General features: G+C 45.9%; 1 protein-coding gene across 1 annotated transcript; it reads left to right on the top strand.

The window, feature by feature from the left end:
- Nucleotides 1–455: 455 nt before the first annotated feature.
- LOC146789105 (uncharacterized) lies at nt 456–9432 on the top strand. The gene is made up of 10 exons (XM_085630001.1): nt 456–603; nt 750–2210; nt 2999–3091; nt 3354–3458; nt 4065–4174; nt 4359–4553; nt 5766–5928; nt 7369–7534; nt 8025–8119; nt 9347–9432. The coding sequence occupies exons 1-10, from the start codon at nt 456–458 to the stop codon at nt 9430–9432; spliced, it is 2622 nt and encodes an 873-aa protein (XP_085486127.1).
- Nucleotides 9433–14539: the final 5107 nt, after the last annotated feature.

The raw sequence follows: 14539 nt of genomic DNA, 5'->3' as shown, positions 1-14539 counted from the left end.
CCTTCAATCTCACCTACTGTCCCACTCTCATTTGTCTTCCATCTCACCCACTGTCCCACTCTCACGACTTCCATCTCACTCACTGTCCCACTCTCGCATGTCTTCCGTCTCACCCACTGTCCCTCTCTCAAATGCCTTCAATCTCACCTACTGTCCCACTCTCATTTGTCTTCCATCTCACCCACTGTCCCACTCTCACGACTTCCATCTCACTCACTGTCCCACTCTCACATCCTCTTCCCCTCTCACCTCTGTCTGATATTAGGCCTCTGGCTCCTGTCTCACCTCCTGTTCCCCATCTAACCCCGGGCACCAATCGAATCTGAGTCTTTCCCAGCTACCCGTCTTCCATCTCATTCTTACCTCCTGCCCCTCTCACCTCCTGTCCCACTCTCACCTGTGGCTAATTTCTTATCTATTGACCTCTCTCCTCTCCCCCAGGTCTGCCACTCACCATGGAAGGCTTCGCCTCTGTGTACTACAGTGAACCATCCGTCATGGGCTTCCTCGCCAACGTCATCAGCGCCTTCCTGGTGGCCCTACAGAACTTCTTTTCCTTCCACACCAAAGTGAACGCTGAAGGGGTGGAGAACATCCTGGCAGGTGAGTGTTGCAGCCACAGATCACACAAAGGGTTACAGGTGGCGCTGGGATAACGTGCAGAAAACACTTGGAGGGAGGGGGTACACACTCGTACACACAGACACACACACGCACGTGTTGCTCAATTCCTGTGTTATCTCTTGCAGGGGTCCATCTCATCCTGATTGGAGGACTGACACAACTCATTGCAGGCTTCCTGTGCTTCCGGAAGTACGATCACCTTGGGAGCACCGCCTTTGTGGCATTCGCCGCCCTCTGGAGCAGCTATGGGGCTACACGTGTCGTCCTGGGAGCGTATCCCACCATCCACAACACCACACAAGCCCTGAACATTTCTAACAGCCAGACCATCATGGCCGCCTCCCCTCTTCCGCTCAGTGAGAGCGCAGTAGCAGGGCTGGTGGCATACACCGCCGTCGCCTTCATCCTCTCCTTCTGCTCGGCCACCGTTAACTACGTTATGCCTTTCGTGTTTGGCGCCATCACCCTCACGCTGGTCTGCGAGGCAGTGGGGCTCTTTGGACAGTGGGCGCTGGTGGTCTCCGGGACCCTGGAGCTGCTCATTGTGTTGTTTGGGTTCTATGGCGCAACTGCCCTGCTCCTGAAGGGCCTGACCCAGAGGAATGTCCTTCCAGGCTTCGGGAACCCCATGTTCAGCGTCTTGCTTCTGGGCTCGGCCAACAGCACCTCTTCCAGTGGCATCGGGGAGGAGACCAAGAAGAACTCCAAGTACGCGGAGCCCATGGCCTTGGGACACATCGCTGACGCGGTGGCCTCGCTCATCTTTGCCTTTTATTGCTTTGGGTACATGAAGACCTTCTACATTGGTGCCATCTGGGTCAGCATCAATGCGCTGTCCCAGCTCTGCGCCAGCTACTACAGTTACTTGAGAGAAGACGTCTACCACACCACCAAGCTTGGACTCCACAGCCTGTTCTGGTTGCTGATGTCCTGGGAAGAGTTCATCCTCACGGTGCTCCTCTCGGTGGACAATGTGGACAAGAGCCGAGCGGGCATGGTGGGGGGCTGGTTCTTTCTGGTCGCCGCTTGCATCCTCTGCCTGATGTCCCTCAACAGAGACCTCCTGGAGGTGCTGCAGAATTCATGCTTCCTCCTCCTCACTGTCTCCACCATCCAACAGATTCCACTCCAGGGATCCCATATCTTCTTCGGAGTGGTCTGCAGCATTTACACAGCCACCTCCCTCTACGCCACTTTTGCCAGCCTCATTAACTCCATCGCTGACAAGTCGTTAATCTCTACTGGACCCCAAGTGATGTCATCGGCTATGCTCCAGGACTTGCTGCTGTGCCTGAAGCACATCACCAGCAGGTCTAAGGAGGGCCAGGAGGTCAGCACTACCAGATGCCAGCTCCCTGATGCCCTCTTCTTCATCTGCAATGGCTTGGCCTCACTCTCTGCCATCCAGGGGTCCCTCGATGACCATACCAGAGCCCACCTCTCCATCCCTTGGGTGTTGATCCCTGGCGCTCTCTTCCAGTTGTACGTCTGCAGGATCGTGGTCCAGAGAGGTCGAAGATTTGGGTCGGTCTTACCATTCTGTTATGCTGCTGTATGGGCCACATGGGCGTGGCTACGACTTGCAGGTAACTTGTGATCTCTTAATCTTATTCTTTACAATGTGCAAAATGTTTGCCGAAAAGTCCTAGGGATCCAATGTCATGTAGCTTCTGTGTGGTTTAGATTCTAAGGCATACCAGTAGGGGCAGTGGGGGTGATGTATATTTTTGGTTATTAGTTTTATTTGGAGTAGCCATGCATGCAGGTAGTTTCTTGATAATGTCACATGCAGTTCTTTTTCTGACTGGGGGCCCTTGTAAGCAGTGACCTGTAGAAGTACCGGCTAGGGATCATATGTGATGGCTGCCAGGTGGAGGGCAAAGGGTGGAAGAGGAGTGCAGCTTGTGGCCACTAGGAGGGGACTAATGACTTATGGAACCATTAATGGATCTGGATAAACTATTGTTGATAATCCATTTGTGGGAAGAACCAATAGTTATTATCACTTTTGTTCAAATAACTGCTCATTTCTTGTACCCGGGGGCATATTTACCAGAATTAAATGATCCCTTGTCTTCTGACACATGCGAGAAAACAACTTAAACTGGGATTAGGTGTTTCGAGAAGTGTGTTTCACCAAATCAGGGCGCACCTGTTCAGGATGAGGTGGAAGATACAGTTTTCCACATCATCAGAAGCCAATATCTAGCACCATGATTGGCTGTTAGATAAATGAGGTGTTGGACAGTATATGGTCCTCCTTCATCCCTTGTCTCTGGTCCTAGCCATCTCCTGTCTTTGAAGGAAAAGCTCCTTCCTATGTTCTGTTTCATCCATGACTAACCCTCTGCTCCTCCTTCTCTTCCCTCTCCAGGTCCCCTGCTGAATATCCACGTCGCCAGTTATGGTGCATTCACTGTTGGTGCCGTCACCTTCCTGGTCATCAATGTCTTCCTGATGTCCTTGGGTAAGTCTCTCCGGATACCGATGTCAAGTCATCCCTCTGTTGAACACTTGAGGCCCAGGTGCCCTGACAGGCAGCAGCTGCTTCCGGCTGTAGTGGGCTCGGGCCGGTGTCTGTCACTCGATGGTCCATATGCACCATAGGTCCATAGTTCTGGGGCATCGTAGTGTCCTCATCTAAAGACTTGAGCAACTGTGACCCCCACTGACCTCTGAAATATGTAATTTCCGACATCTGACGCCATCCTGTTCTGCTTGTTCCACAGTCGCCTATGCCAACGTGGTGCTGGTGCTGCTCGCCCTGCTGATGGAGGCGGTGATGGTCTGTTTCCTGCTCTTCACCTTGGAATGCCTGCCCCTCGCGCTCGAGAGTAAGTGGACACCTTCCACTGTGGGTTCCTCTTGTGTGTTAATGCATGTCAGTGATCTCCAAAGGGTTAATTCATGATAAACAGGCAATTTCTATCAAGTGCCATCCCGAGTCCACCTGTAATGTGTTGGGGGGCTAAAGGGAAGTGGTCTGTAGAAAGGACTGGAGTGTGCCTTACAAGCCTGGCTCGAATGGAGTCAGTTACAACCCTGACATGTGTCTGGTTCTCTGCCAGACCTCCACATTTCTTAGTTTTTGTATCTGTCTTTCTAATGCTGCCTTAACATCTCCTTGTTATAATACGAAGAGTTGGGGTGAGCCCCATAACCCTAGGAACCAGGGCAATTAAGTATAAACCAAAACAGGGGTTCATGTACCAGTTTAAATGCTTTACCACACTTAATTTCATACAGACCGAAGTAGAGAGAAAAATTAATCTCTGTTTTATGTTTATATTTTATCGTCTTGGGTGGCATTTACCTTTTTTAAATCCCTCCTGAAGGAACCCCTGTCTTGGTTTAACATCAACGTGATCAGCACGCGCCTCTTTTTTTGTTGATAATATTAAACTTAAAGTCTAATTTTCCCGTCTTTGTGTGTTTTTTAGTCACAGTATTGTCCGTCTTCAGTGTCGTCTGTATCTACGGAGCGGCGGCATCTCTTGGAAACTGCATTTTCAGCAAGGATCTAATTCCCATGGGACCACCTCTCTTCAAGGTATAGTGATAAGTACATGCAATATGTTACGATTACTATTCTTAAATTAACACTCAGTTCCGATAAATGTGTCTCTCAAATAACCAGTCCATCTTAGTCCTCTAACTTTGGGATGTGCATGTGCTGCTCTAGGACAGCTGTAGGTGGCGCTGTCTCACCCCTTGTCTGCTCTTTGCACTTTTAGGAAACAAAGTCAGAGGAGAAAGTTGAGGCGTCGGACTCCTGCGTGTGCCCCGATTCCTATCGCACCAGCAGTCTAAGGACCATCGCTGCCCTGCTGGACCAGGGTGGGGTGTGCGGGGTCCCTACAGACACTGTCTACGCTCTGGCGGCCTCCTGCAAACACCCCGAGGCCATCCAGAAGATTTACACCATCAAGGTGAGCACCGAGAAGCAAACTTCTGGTGGAACTTACCCGAGGCCGAGACAGATGCTCTGTCATTCAAGAATAAGGGATTCCTTTTACTAGAACAGATAGAAGTCACCCTGTGGGCGGAGACATTGTCATGGAAACATCAGGGTAAAACCATTCTGCAGGGGTGTGATTACCGTGGTGATACCAGCCTGGAGTATGTACAGTTGGATATATTGACATGGAAATTACAGGGTAAAACCATTCTGCAGAGGTGTGATTACCATAGTGATACCAGCCTGGAGTATGTATAGTTGGATATATTGACATGGAAATGACAGGGTAAAACCATTCTGCAGGTGAGGGTTTTCATGGTAATATCTGCCTCGAAAGTTCCAACTCCAAAACTTAAAAAAAAAGGAAAGCAGCCAGGTTAAAGGGTAGCTTGTCATACTTTGGGGGAGAGTGCGAGATGGGGGTGATAAGGGAAGTGTGGGCTCCAGTCCACACATAGTCTCAGGAGAGAACCCTGCTTTAGGGGCAGAAGAGCCCAGCGAGATGCTATCACGTGCACAAGAAAGATACTAATGCCCCAGATTACACAGTGAGTCTGCATTCTCAGACTGTGCAGATTCCATTGCATTGAACTCTGTGGCCAGTGTCTGTCTGCTATAGGACATTAGAAAGAGAGTAACAAAGAACAAGGGAACCCTGTGTGTCAAGAGGGACCGAGGGTAATAGTGTATTGCAAGAGACATAGGTCCCTACCAAACAACATAAGTGTATAAGCACAGAACTACAATTAGAGCTGTGTGGTACTTCCAAATGGAAAGGATTGTATTTATTTAAACATGCAGTAAAAAGGAACAATAACATTGACAGTCCAGTGGGTAATGTGACGGGTATGGAAATCAACAGATTTCCAGACCTCAGGAATTTGCATCAATATTTGAGATACATATTTAGAACAGTCACAATGCCAAAAGACAACTCGTGTTCAACATAAATCATCATACATCAGGAGTCACGGTGTAAGTGTCATTAGAAGGCCATACAGGCTTTTAACTTGTACAATCTGCTGGCTAGCACTAGAGACATTTAGTTTATTTACAAAGGTGGTGTGACTGGGTCTAAGGTCACTTAGGTATCACGTGATCCTGCACATAATGTCTGAAGGCCCTGCCCTCCCCCATCTCTCTCTAAACCATTCATTACTTCCCTCTCTTCCATCCTCTGCAGGACCGACCCCTGGAGAAGCCCATCTGTATCTGCATCTCCCACCTGGACCAGCTGCGGGCCGTGAGACCCCCGTTCAGCCCCCTGTTGTGGGACTTCATGGGGAGCGTCTACCCTGGGGGTATCAGCTGCATTGTCCAGAAGGGGGAGTGGCTGAAGAGGATGGGTACGTGTGACCTCTTCTGCTTGGGTTGTTTCTTTGTCAAAGAAAGGTGGGCTGGGGAGGCTAGAGGGGTGAGGGCTACAAATGCCAGAAATTGTGCCTGCGGAAATTCAGGGGTGTGCTCACTTCATGTATATGCTGCTTGTCTAGATCATGCTTTATTCACCCCCCCATGTGTACCGACCCCCATCTCTTGGAGGAATTTCTTCACCCCCCAATGTCTATAGACCACCATCTCATGTAGCTATTGTATGTACAGAACAGGGTCTATTCACCCCTTAATGTCTACAGACCCCCCATCTCAGGTCCTATTGTATGTACATATCAGAGTTCATTCAGCATCCCCTAATGTGTGCATACCCCAGTTCATGCAGATATTACCTGCACATGGACCCCCTGATGTCTACAGACCCCCATCTCATGCAGGCATTGCATGTGCATATCAGGGTCCCGTGACCCCCATTCTCTGTAGAGGTCCCTATCACATGGAGCTATTGCATATACATATCAGGGTGCAGTCCCCCCTTTAATGTGTAGCGACCTCAATCTCATGCAGGTATTACATGCACATTCACCCCTAAAGCACACAGACCCCCCATCTCATGCACCCATTGCATGTACATATTACATATATTATGTGTATATGTGTGTGTGTGTGTGATGTATGTGTACATGTGTGTAAAACAGATGAGGAAATATATGTGATTCGCACAAATCCTGACTAAAACATTAATTAAACCCCGCAGCAATGACAAAACAAAGAAAGGTTGTGTTCGGTATTCTATGGCTGTATAAGAAGAAATGTTTCGTGTGTTGAGTCCGTGTGCTTTTCAGTTGTAAAATAGTCCCTCGCGCAGACAGAATGATATATCAAACAGCCATAAAATTATGTAAGACAGAAATACTTTTTTAAAGAATGTTTAACATTATGTATTGCAGACATCTGGTCTCTCAAGATATAACAAACAAATGTGTGCATGCCTTTCACAGTTTTTTAATCAGCCGCAGTGCATGCAGGTAACAGCGGTGGGGCGGTGGGGCGGCGTTGTGGGGGATATCGAGGGACCATGCAGAGGGAAAATATTTATTTAATTTCCCCTCTGCATAGTCCCTTAGAAACCCCCCCAACTCGGCCTCACCGCTGTATCCTGCACGGACCGTGGCTGTTTGAAATGCTTTAGTAGAGCTTCTTTCATACTAAATGGACAATGTGTGCCCACTGCACAATTAGAGCAATCACGTCTTCAAGGACCTTCATCAACTCTTGATGTTCTGAGGCTAGACCATTCAAACATCTGCTCAGGTTAAGCACAACCAAATGAAGGCGCCACTGTACAACAAGTCTGTTCATGATGCTGAGAAAATAAATACAATCAAACTCAAATGCTCAATCACTCACACCTGACTTGTTGCTGATTCATTTTTTATGTTCTCCTTCTGTAGGAGTTGGACCAGCTTATGACATTGTGGGCACCAAAGACTCCATCATGATCCGAGTGCCGGACCACACTATCTCTGCCCACCTGACCGACATGACCGGCCCTCTGGCCATCACTTCTGCCAATCCCAGTGGGGAGTGTGACAGCACCCACCATGACATGGTCATCTCGTGAGTACTCATTCAGAACAGGGGCTGAAATCAGGAAAAGGTTGAGATTGGGCCTTCTGCATAAGAGATGGTGCCTGGGGTTTGAGAGTTACTAGATGGCTGCTAGGAGCTGAGGGCAGGGGCAAGGATTGTGGAAGGGCGTGAGCTGAAGATTCTGAAAGGTGAATGGAAGAGTGTTGGAGTATTGATGGGCGGTGAGCTATTTTGAATGAGTTTAGGCTTTTTTAAGCATATGACTAGACTGGTGCTACTAAAAGGTGAAAGGAGGGAAAAGGGTGTTGATGATATCTCACGCATATGTTTTAGGGTATTTGAGATGCTTGGCATAAGCCGATATGTGGGTGCGTTAAACACAGGTGTGTTTGACTAGTTGAGCTTGAGGTCAGGTAGATGTTTGCCTTCCTCCGGCTTTCCCTTAATCCCCAGCACCTGAGCCTTTGTCGATTATTTCTTTAAATGAGTGATTTTGTGTTTCCGCTCTGTGTTTCAGGCGTCTACGGCACAAGCTGGAGGGGGTGCTGTGTGATGGGGACTCCTACGAGATGGTGGGCTCCACGGTGGTGAACTGTCTGAGGATAGATGAAGGTGGGTCTTAACCAATGCTTGTTTCTGTTTCAAGCCCAGAATGAATGGACAGTTGAAGCATTAAAGGGGCTAAGATGAATGCGTAACAAAGAGATGCACTTTATTGAGCCCCTTAGGAAAACTCCAAGCGCGTGTTCTAAGTTTGCAGGGATGCCACCGGAGATTTCTTACCTCTGCCAAATCCTGACCCCTACTTTAAACTTTACAAGCATTTCTCTTTATCATTAGTCTGCACTTTTGGTGTACCATCTTGCATAATTTGTTTCACAAAATTTTGCTAAAATTACATGATCGGTGTGAAATTCAGTTCGCCTTTATCTTGCATGAAATTTTCATGGTAGTATATTCTGAAGATTAAAAAGTCATGTTAGATACTGGCAGAAGACTTAATCAACGAAAAATGTATCTTACGGAGGCATTTTATGCTCAAAACCATCTCTAGTAAAGAAGAAATGATGCAAATTGCATACTGAAAATTCATAAAATTTAGTAATAGTGCTTACAAATTCACTCCGACTTAGTTAGCACAGGGACCCAGAACCTCCCTCAGTAAGACACTATTCCCCAAGGCGGGATCTTTTATTTTTTCACCAAACCCATTGTTTTTTCTCAGGGACAATTCCACCCACCCAAGTTACCCAATGCCTGAAGGTCCTTACTCTAGTCCCATCTGTAAATAGAGACCTCAGAATCACAGATTCTGACATGCAGATTTACAAAATATTGACCATGCACAAATATACACAAATGTCTATTTAAAGAGCATTAGACCTGTTAAAAATTCCTAATTCCAGTGAGACTCACTCCATAATTATTAAAATACAGAGTTAACTTACTATTCCATCTCCTGTCTGAATTTATTGGCCAAGTGCTTGATAGTGAGTTTACTGTGGGACGACATTTTTGCAGGGGGATTGTTGCTTGTGGTAGATATTTTGGCAGTGAAAGATTTCGAGTCTGTATTTTAGCAGTTTGTTGTTTCCATGATATCCCACCCTGCCCCAGTCATTCAATGTCTCCTTGAGGGCGCAGACCCCACGCTTTCTCCAGTCAGTATATGCCATGTGAGAGGGCGGTTCCCTCCTGGACTCCATCACCCATTGGATGCTGAGGAGCCAATCCCTACTGTGCTCATTATGCTTGTCTCTTCCCTTCCCTCTGCTGCTCACAGACCTCAGAACTCTCTAAGCCCTCTCAATCTCATCTGTTGTGCTTCTTCCTTTCCAGGGATCCTGAGCATCGTGAGGGAGGGCTGCGTCCCCACCACACACATCATGCAGACGTTCGAGAGGGTGAAGAACTCGCAGGTGTGAGGCTACCATTTGCTACGACAAGTCTTGTTCTACTGACCACAGCAGCATCTGCACAAGACCTGAGCCAGCTGCCATTTGCACTTTATTAACCGGAAATAGAAGTATCACAATATGAGGCCGGATATCCGCGTCGAGCCTGAGCTGAAGGGAAGATATTGCCAGAATAGACTTGCAGACGGCAGTGGAGTCGGATATTCTTACATACAGCTCACAATACTTTTTTGTCAGGATGCTTCAGTTTGATTGATTTGTAGATATTTTCAATCCTTCACACTCCAACAGGGCATTGACCTGAAAGTCAGCGTTTGGTGATGTGTACAGCGACAGATCCTCGATTCCACGTCCCTCAGGATGCAGGGGCACAGATCTAATGTATATATACTGTTGCATTCTGTTTGTGTTCTTTGCTCGTACATTATATTTAAGGCTCCCGGTCTTATGGTATTTATTTTTTGGCCATTTCCATCTGTATTTATCCATATTTATTTTTGGGCCATTCTATCTGTATTTATCCAAATGTATTTTGTGTTTTGCGTGTAAATGAAGTTATAAAACTGTGCATTTCCATATCTATTTAAATGATAGACGCACAATCATACTTTGATGTCCGTCATGTTTTAGCTATTTAAGCTGCCAAATATTACATAACAATACATCCACTGGTAAATACTAGCATTATACCATAAATGTATTTTTTTACCCTCTACCCTAAAGGAATTTTAATTTATAGATGATACCGATGTTGTTGAACAATTATATTTATTTTGTTTCTCTTAGGATGTCTGGTCCTGTCAGACCTCTCACCAGGTTTGTGTGACAGAATACTGTCAGATCCAGACATCCCATATTGTTGCAAACAGAACTATTGGCTTTACTGGATGGTGCCGGCCACCCAATCTATTTAAATGATAGACGCACAATCATACTTTGATGTCCGTCATGTTTTAGCTATTTAAGCTGCCAAATATTACATAACAATACATCCACTGGTAAATACTAGCATTATACCATAAATGTATTTTTTTACCCTCTGCCCTAAAGGAATTTTAATTTATAGCTATTTCCGATGTTGAAAAATTCTATTTATTTTGTTACTCTTAGGATGTCTGGTCCTGTCAGACCTCTCACCAGGTTCGTGTGACAGAATACTGTCAGATCCAGACATCCCATATTGTTGCAACCAGAACTATTGGCTTCACTGGATGGTGCCGGCCACCCAATCGAGAGGAGCTTCAAGGATCCCTGATAGAAGATTTTGAGTTTTAGGGACCTGCACATAGTATTTAAATTATTTAATATATTGAAGTTTGTATTTATTGAAATAAAATTGCCCTTAAATAGAAACTGTCTTTTCTCTTTGCTGTCAGGGGTACACTTTACCATGAATCCTCCTGTGATGCAGCTGTGAAAGAAAGGTGTCATGTATGTGTGAGCGTGTGTGTGCAATAATTGTGCAAAATTCAGTGGTATAAAACCCATATTTACCATGAAGTTTGGGAAATATTTCATAGTTTTAATTGAAATATGAGTTTTATCATCATAATCACAGCCCCAAAAAGCACTCTGCAGCAGAGCTTTACCATTGTCTGGGCTACTAGAATTAGGCTCAAGGGAGAACAAAAATATGTGTCATGGCTATCAAAACTAAGAGGAAATAAAAGGAAAATTATGTAGCACATTCTCTGAAAATATTATTTTTATCCATTTGAGGTAGAAACAATATGTTCTGTTGAAATCCGCAAATTATGTGTTAAAATGTGATAAATTACACAGTAAACGCTGCAACCACAGAATCACATAAATCCAAAACCCTTCACTGTTTCCCATTATTTTATAAGAGTTATTATTAATGAAAGGGAAACAAACCCTAAACATTCTACTTCCAATCAGTGCCCATTAAGAGAACAGGTTTTTGCCAGCTGATTACCCCATAGAAAACATCAAAACTAAAGAATGCATAACAGGTGACTTGTAATATGTTCCATTACTGACATATATAGATTTGCTGTATTGCCACCTCGGAGTTATGCCGACATTTATAAACCACTCAGCTTTTGGACACGTGGTTTAAGGAGTGACAAGAAAATATTGCAATAGTAATGCTGGTTATGCTATGTACAGCATCTAGGTTTGGCAGAAAAGCAACATGAAGCTCAATATAAAACAAAAAATAGTAATATGTTAGACTATTACTGACTTATGCAAAATACAGTAAACATGATATGCACACGATATTCCGCTGAACGCTTCTGTTCTGATTTCTCCATGTAAAACGTACGTTGAATTTACTAATCAGACCTTGTCATACGAGAATATGAGAATAATTTAAGTGGATGCAGTACCAGCCTTTTACCCATTAATCCCTATAAAACTCTTCTCACCCTAATTAACAATCCCACCAATACATGTCTTCACTTCTGTGGATGCATTTCGCTATAAGTCATCCTCCAACGTTCCATATGCACTTGAACAGGGAAACAATATAACTCGAATGACACCTTGAAAACTTCCTGTCCTAGCTCCGCCCTCAGACAGGTGTTTCACCTCTGCTGACCATGTCTCGTCCATGCCATATCCTACCCTGCCTCGGGCCACATCCCTTCGAAACAGTGGACAACTCATTTAGACTGTAGCCCCCCAGACTTCCTATTGTGGGGCTCATCACCTCATAATGGTAACTTCCTGGAATTCATTTACTCCTCCTTGACCAGCCTCCTTTGCTACAATCCACAACACTTGGACTGACAACACAGCCATTGCCGTTGATCTGCTCCATGCCATTGACTGAGCACATCTGAAAGCATTGAAGCAACAGGCTCAATAATTCAATAGCTTCAACACTGGAGCAGTCAAAAAGGAGCTTAACACGCTTTAATTTTAATTAATTCTATACATCAATTTTAATAATTATTAATGGACATTAAAAACATTTTCTTCTTCAGGTGGGAATTGATTTTTCAATTTGAATTATGGAAAAGTAATTGAAATGTAATTTAATATATTTCAATTGATTAAGTTTTAACTGAATATTAACGTTATAGATATGTAGTAGCAGCTAGTCACTACAAAAACGGGCATTTGCAAAAAAAAAAACTTCCCTTGTGGCCTAGTGGGCACACACCTACTTATTATTTTTTTTTAAAATCCGATCTGCCCCCCCCCCAAGGGGGGCAGACCCAATTCCAATTAAACAAATTGCTCCCCCAATGGGAGAGACCCTTGCCCAAGGGGCCGCTCCCCGACACACAAAGGGCATTTACAAAAAACACATCCTGGTGGCCCAGTGGGCGTCACATACTTTTTTTTATATGATCCAATCTGTCCCCCCACAAGGGGGGCAGAACCAACTACACATTTCTCCCCCAAGAGGAGCGACCCTTGCCCAAGGGGCCGCTCCCCAAAACAGATGGGGCATTTAAAAAAAATAAAAAAATCATACTGGCCCAGTGGGGGCACACATCCCATTTATTAAATAAATCACGCGGATCTGCTCCCCCATAGGGGGCAGACCCAGCTGTACAATTTTTCCCCCCAAGGGGAGCGACCCTTGCCCAAAACAGATAGGGCATTTAAAAAAAAGAATTAATCTTACTGTTCCAGTGGGGCCACACATACCGTTGTTTTTAATAAATAACGCAGATATGCCCCCCAAAGGGGGACAGACCCAGCTCTACAATTTATCCCCGCAAGGGGAGCGGCCCTTGCCCAAGGGGCCGCTCCCCAAAACAGATAGGGCATTTAAAGATAATAATAAATATACTGGCCCAGTGGGGCCACACACACCGTTTAAAAAAAAATAACACGGACCTGCCCCCCCGAAGGGGGGCTGACCCAACTGTACAATTTTTCCCCCCCAAGGGGAGCGACCCTTGCCCAAGGGGCCGCTCCCCGACACAAATTGGGCCATCAAAAAATAAAAGCATTTCTGCTGTACGAACACGCCCCAGGCGCGATTGTGCAGAAGGAATGCATTTTTCAAAAGACATCGGTGGAAAATAAAACCCTTTCCTTTCCTCCGATGCCTTTGAAAATTTACCCCCCACCCTCCACGAGGCAAAACTCACCTCTTAGTTTCCCGATGCGCTGGAAGCAAATAGCTTCCAGCGCGTTGGGAAACAAAGGGAAACCTCCAATGACGCCTCGCGCGCTGAGGGCATTGATGATGTGGAGCGGGGGTGGGGCAGGCAGGGGAAGGGCTTCCCCTGCCTCCCCGGTACGGGCAACAAAAGCGCTTCTCCCGTGGGTGGGTGTCACGACGGCTGGGAGCTGTCATGAGCACACACCCACTGTGTGCCATGACGGCTCCCAGCCGTCGTGAGCACCGAAGGGGTTAATACACTGACGGTTTGAAACAAGAGGCTGAATCCTCACACAGAATTCACAAGGCCAGCTGCAAGCGGTCAAGCACATCCCACATCGCTCGAATTTAACATGACAACAGAAACTGCAAAAATAAAGTGGAACTAAAACTTTAAGTTACCTGCCTCCCTTTTTTCTTCAAACACGTGCCTACCACTATCGTCCCCATACCTTCAAAGTTCTTGAAAGGGGAGAGCTAGACTACTAAACTTAGGCGCTGGGGAACTGAGTTCGAGCCTCGTCGTCGGTTCAACGTCACTTGATTCTGGGCAAATCAGGGGAGAGCTAGACTGCTAAACTTAGACGCTGGGGAACTGAGTTCGAGCCTCGGCATCCGCTCAACGTCAAGTAATTCTGGGAAAATCACTTAATCTGACCCACGCCTACCAAATAATGAATGTGTCCTTGCATAACGGTAACTGGTGCTCCTATAAAGCGCTCCAATAACTCGAACGTTCGCGCAATAAAACAGTTTGCTCCTAGGTGATAAAGGCATTCCAGGCACTCGTGATGGAGCTTAACTCTACCGTTCGCGCTATATAAATCTGCAAAACAAAATGTTTGCTCCGAGTCGATAATGGCAAACCAGGCATCGGAGGGGGGAGGGGAGGCACAGGATGAAAGTAGTCTGCAGTAAAGGGGCCAATAGTCGTGGAAGGACACACATGAAGGCATGTCCATCATAAGGAGGGACTAACAAGCCTACAACCAATCTGAAGGCAGCATTTAAGACATAAGCCAATGATAA

Source organism: Triturus cristatus, chromosome 10 (assembly GCF_964204655.1).
Source record: "Triturus cristatus chromosome 10, aTriCri1.1, whole genome shotgun sequence".
Lineage (NCBI taxonomy): Eukaryota > Metazoa > Chordata > Amphibia > Caudata > Salamandridae > Triturus > Triturus cristatus.
The sequence above is the reverse complement of the archived record's forward strand: the minus strand, read 5'-3'. Positions and strand labels throughout refer to the sequence as shown.

Excerpts from the sequence above, each read along its gene's own strand:
- LOC146789105 (XM_085630001.1), top strand. The coding sequence starts at position 456 with ATGGAAGGCTTCGCCTCTGTGTACTACAGTGAACCATCCGTCATGGGC. Across the intron at positions 604-749 it reads GGTGGAGAACATCCTGGCAG|GGGTCCATCTCATCCTGATT; the intron begins GTGAGTGTTGCA and ends TATCTCTTGCAG. Across the intron at positions 4,554-5,765 it reads AGAAGATTTACACCATCAAG|GACCGACCCCTGGAGAAGCC; the intron begins GTGAGCACCGAG and ends CATCCTCTGCAG.